Source organism: Canis lupus, chromosome 3 (genome assembly GCF_003254725.2).
Source record: "Canis lupus dingo isolate Sandy chromosome 3, ASM325472v2, whole genome shotgun sequence".
In the NCBI taxonomy this organism is placed as follows: domain Eukaryota; kingdom Metazoa; phylum Chordata; class Mammalia; order Carnivora; family Canidae; genus Canis; species Canis lupus.
The window spans coordinates 38,105,766-38,108,138 of record NC_064245.1 but is presented as its reverse complement, the minus strand read 5'-3'; the positions used below and the strand labels follow the sequence as shown (position 1 = coordinate 38,108,138).

At 37.9% G+C, this 2,373-nt stretch overlaps 1 protein-coding gene across 1 annotated transcript; it reads right to left on the bottom strand.

Moving 5' to 3' along the window:
• Positions 1-1,563: 1,563 nt before the first annotated feature.
• On the bottom strand, positions 1,564-2,103 carry LOC112653862 (transcription factor BTF3-like). The gene has a single exon (XM_035714676.2). The coding sequence runs from the start codon at positions 2,101-2,103 to the stop codon at positions 1,618-1,620; it is 486 nt and encodes a 161-aa protein (XP_035570569.1). The 3' UTR covers positions 1,564-1,617.
• Between the last annotated feature and the right edge of the window lie 270 nt (positions 2,104-2,373).

Below are 2,373 nucleotides of genomic sequence, written 5' to 3'. Positions count from 1 at the left end.
TGGACCTTTCGGTGCCCTCGGGAACCCCAATTAAACGTAGATTTTTTTCCTTCTGAGGCTGTCATTTATTTCCCTTAACCTAGCCTCATGATCTTTTGTTTTTCTCTTTTTTCTCAGTTTCTTTCCTTGCCATCAACCTGTCTTTTATGTCACTCACTCGTTCTTCTACCTTGTTAACACTCGTCGTTAGGACCTCCAGTTTGGATTGTGTCTCATTTAATTGATTTTTAATTTCAGCCTGATTAGATCTAAATTCTGCAGTCATGAAGTCTCTTGAATCTTTTATGCTTTTCTCTAGAGCCACCAGTATCTTTAGAATTGTGCTTCTGAATTGGCTTTCTGCATTGAATTGGATGCCTTTTTATTTATTTTTTTTCCAGAGCATGAACTCTTCTCACTGTAGCGTTCCAGCTGTTCTCTCTCTAAATCTTAGACCGAATTCGTAGGTTTTCAGGATGATTTGAAAGTTATCTAGGTAATTTGGTGGGGACAGGTGACTTTATCTATGAGAATGGTTCAATTTTATTCTTCTGCATGTGGCTGTCCAATTTTCCCAGCACCATTTATTGAAAAGATTGCCCTTTTTTCCATTGGATAATCTTTCCTGCTTTGTTGATGATTAGTTGACCATAGAGTTGAGGGTCCATTTCTGAGCATTGATATGTGGTTTTTTTGTGCCATTACAATACTGTCTTGATGATCACTGCTTTGTAATATAGCTTGAAGTCAGACACTGTGATGCCACCAGCTTTAGCTTTCTTTTTCAATGTTCCTCTAGCTATTTTGGGTCTTTTCTGGTTCCATACAAACTTTAAGGTTATTTGTTCCAGCTCTGTGGAAAATGTTGATGGTATTTTGATGGGGATTGCATTGAAAGTGTAGATTGCTCTGGGTAGTATACACATTTTAATAATATTTTTTCTTCCAATCCATGAGCATTGAATGTTTTTCCATCTCTTTGTGTCTTCCCCAATTTCTTTCATAAGCGTTCTGTAGTTTTTAAAGTACAGATCCTTTACCTCTGGTTAGGTTTATTCCTAGGCATCTTATGGTTTTTTGTGCAATTGTAAATGAGATCAATTCCTTTATTTCTCTTTCTTCAGTCTCATTGTTAGTGTAGAGAAATGCAACTGATTTCTGCCCATTGCTTTTGTATCATGACACATTGCTGAATTCCTGCATGTGTTCTAGCAATTTTGGGGTGGAGTCTTTTGGATTTTCCACATAAAGTATCATGTCATCTGCAAAGAGTGAGAGCTTGATTTCTTTGCTAATTTTAATGCCTTTTATTTATTTTTGTTGTCTGACTTTTGATGCTAGGATTTAAAGCAGTATGTTGAACAACAGTGGTGAGAGTGGACATTCTTTTTTTTTTTTTTTTTTACCTTGTTTCAAACTTTATTCCCAGGCTTCTTCAGCTTAATTAGCTGCAAAGAATGAATTTTGTATAAGCAAAAACTGAAAAAAAGCTGCAGCGTCCAAAGGGCTTGGGTTTAAAAATATTAGAGATCTAGATTTTATCAGATCCATGAGCAAAATTTTTAAAAGCAGTCATAAATAAAATAGCACCTCCTAGTAACTTCTTCAAGATCTATCTTCTTCAGAAGTTGACTCAATTCAGTTTGCTTCATTCTTGGAAGCTTCATCAAAATTCTCCACAAGATCTGGAACTTCATCATCATCATCTCCTCCAGTAGAAAGTGGTGCTTTTCCATCCACAGATTGTGTGGGCAGAGCTTCAGCAAGTCTTCTTAAACTAGTCAGACTGTCTGCACCAAGCTGGTTTAAGATACTGGGTAGCATTTCTGTCAGCTTCTTTGTCTCAGCATGGCCTTTAACGGTGAAAGTGTTAGCTGCCAGCGATGCCTGAACTTTAGGGTTGTTAAAGTGGATCACTGTTCCTTGGTTTGTGAACATATTCACTTCTTCAATACCAGAGATATTGTTTACCCTTAACTTCTTTAAGGAAAACTGAAGCTTTTTATCATCTGCTGTAGCTGTTTTATGAACCACCTTCTTTTGGTGAGCAGTTCCTTTCCCACCAATGAGCACTTGTGCTTGCAGTTTGGCGAGTTTCTCCTGGTTTGTGATAGTTTCTTTCATCTTGTTGGAGCAGAAATGGGACCGCACAGGGGAATAGGGTTAGCGCTCAGGGGGCCTTGGGCAGATCAGCTGAGATTAGTTGCACACAAGCGGGGATGCAAGATCAAGAATGGACATGTTCCTGACCTTAGAGGAAAAACTCTCAGTTTTTTCCCATTGGGAATGATATTCTCTGTGCACTTTTCATAGATGGCTTTTAAGATATTGAGGTATGTTCCCTCTATCCCTACACTGTGAAGAGTTTTAATCAAGAAAGGATACTGTATTTTG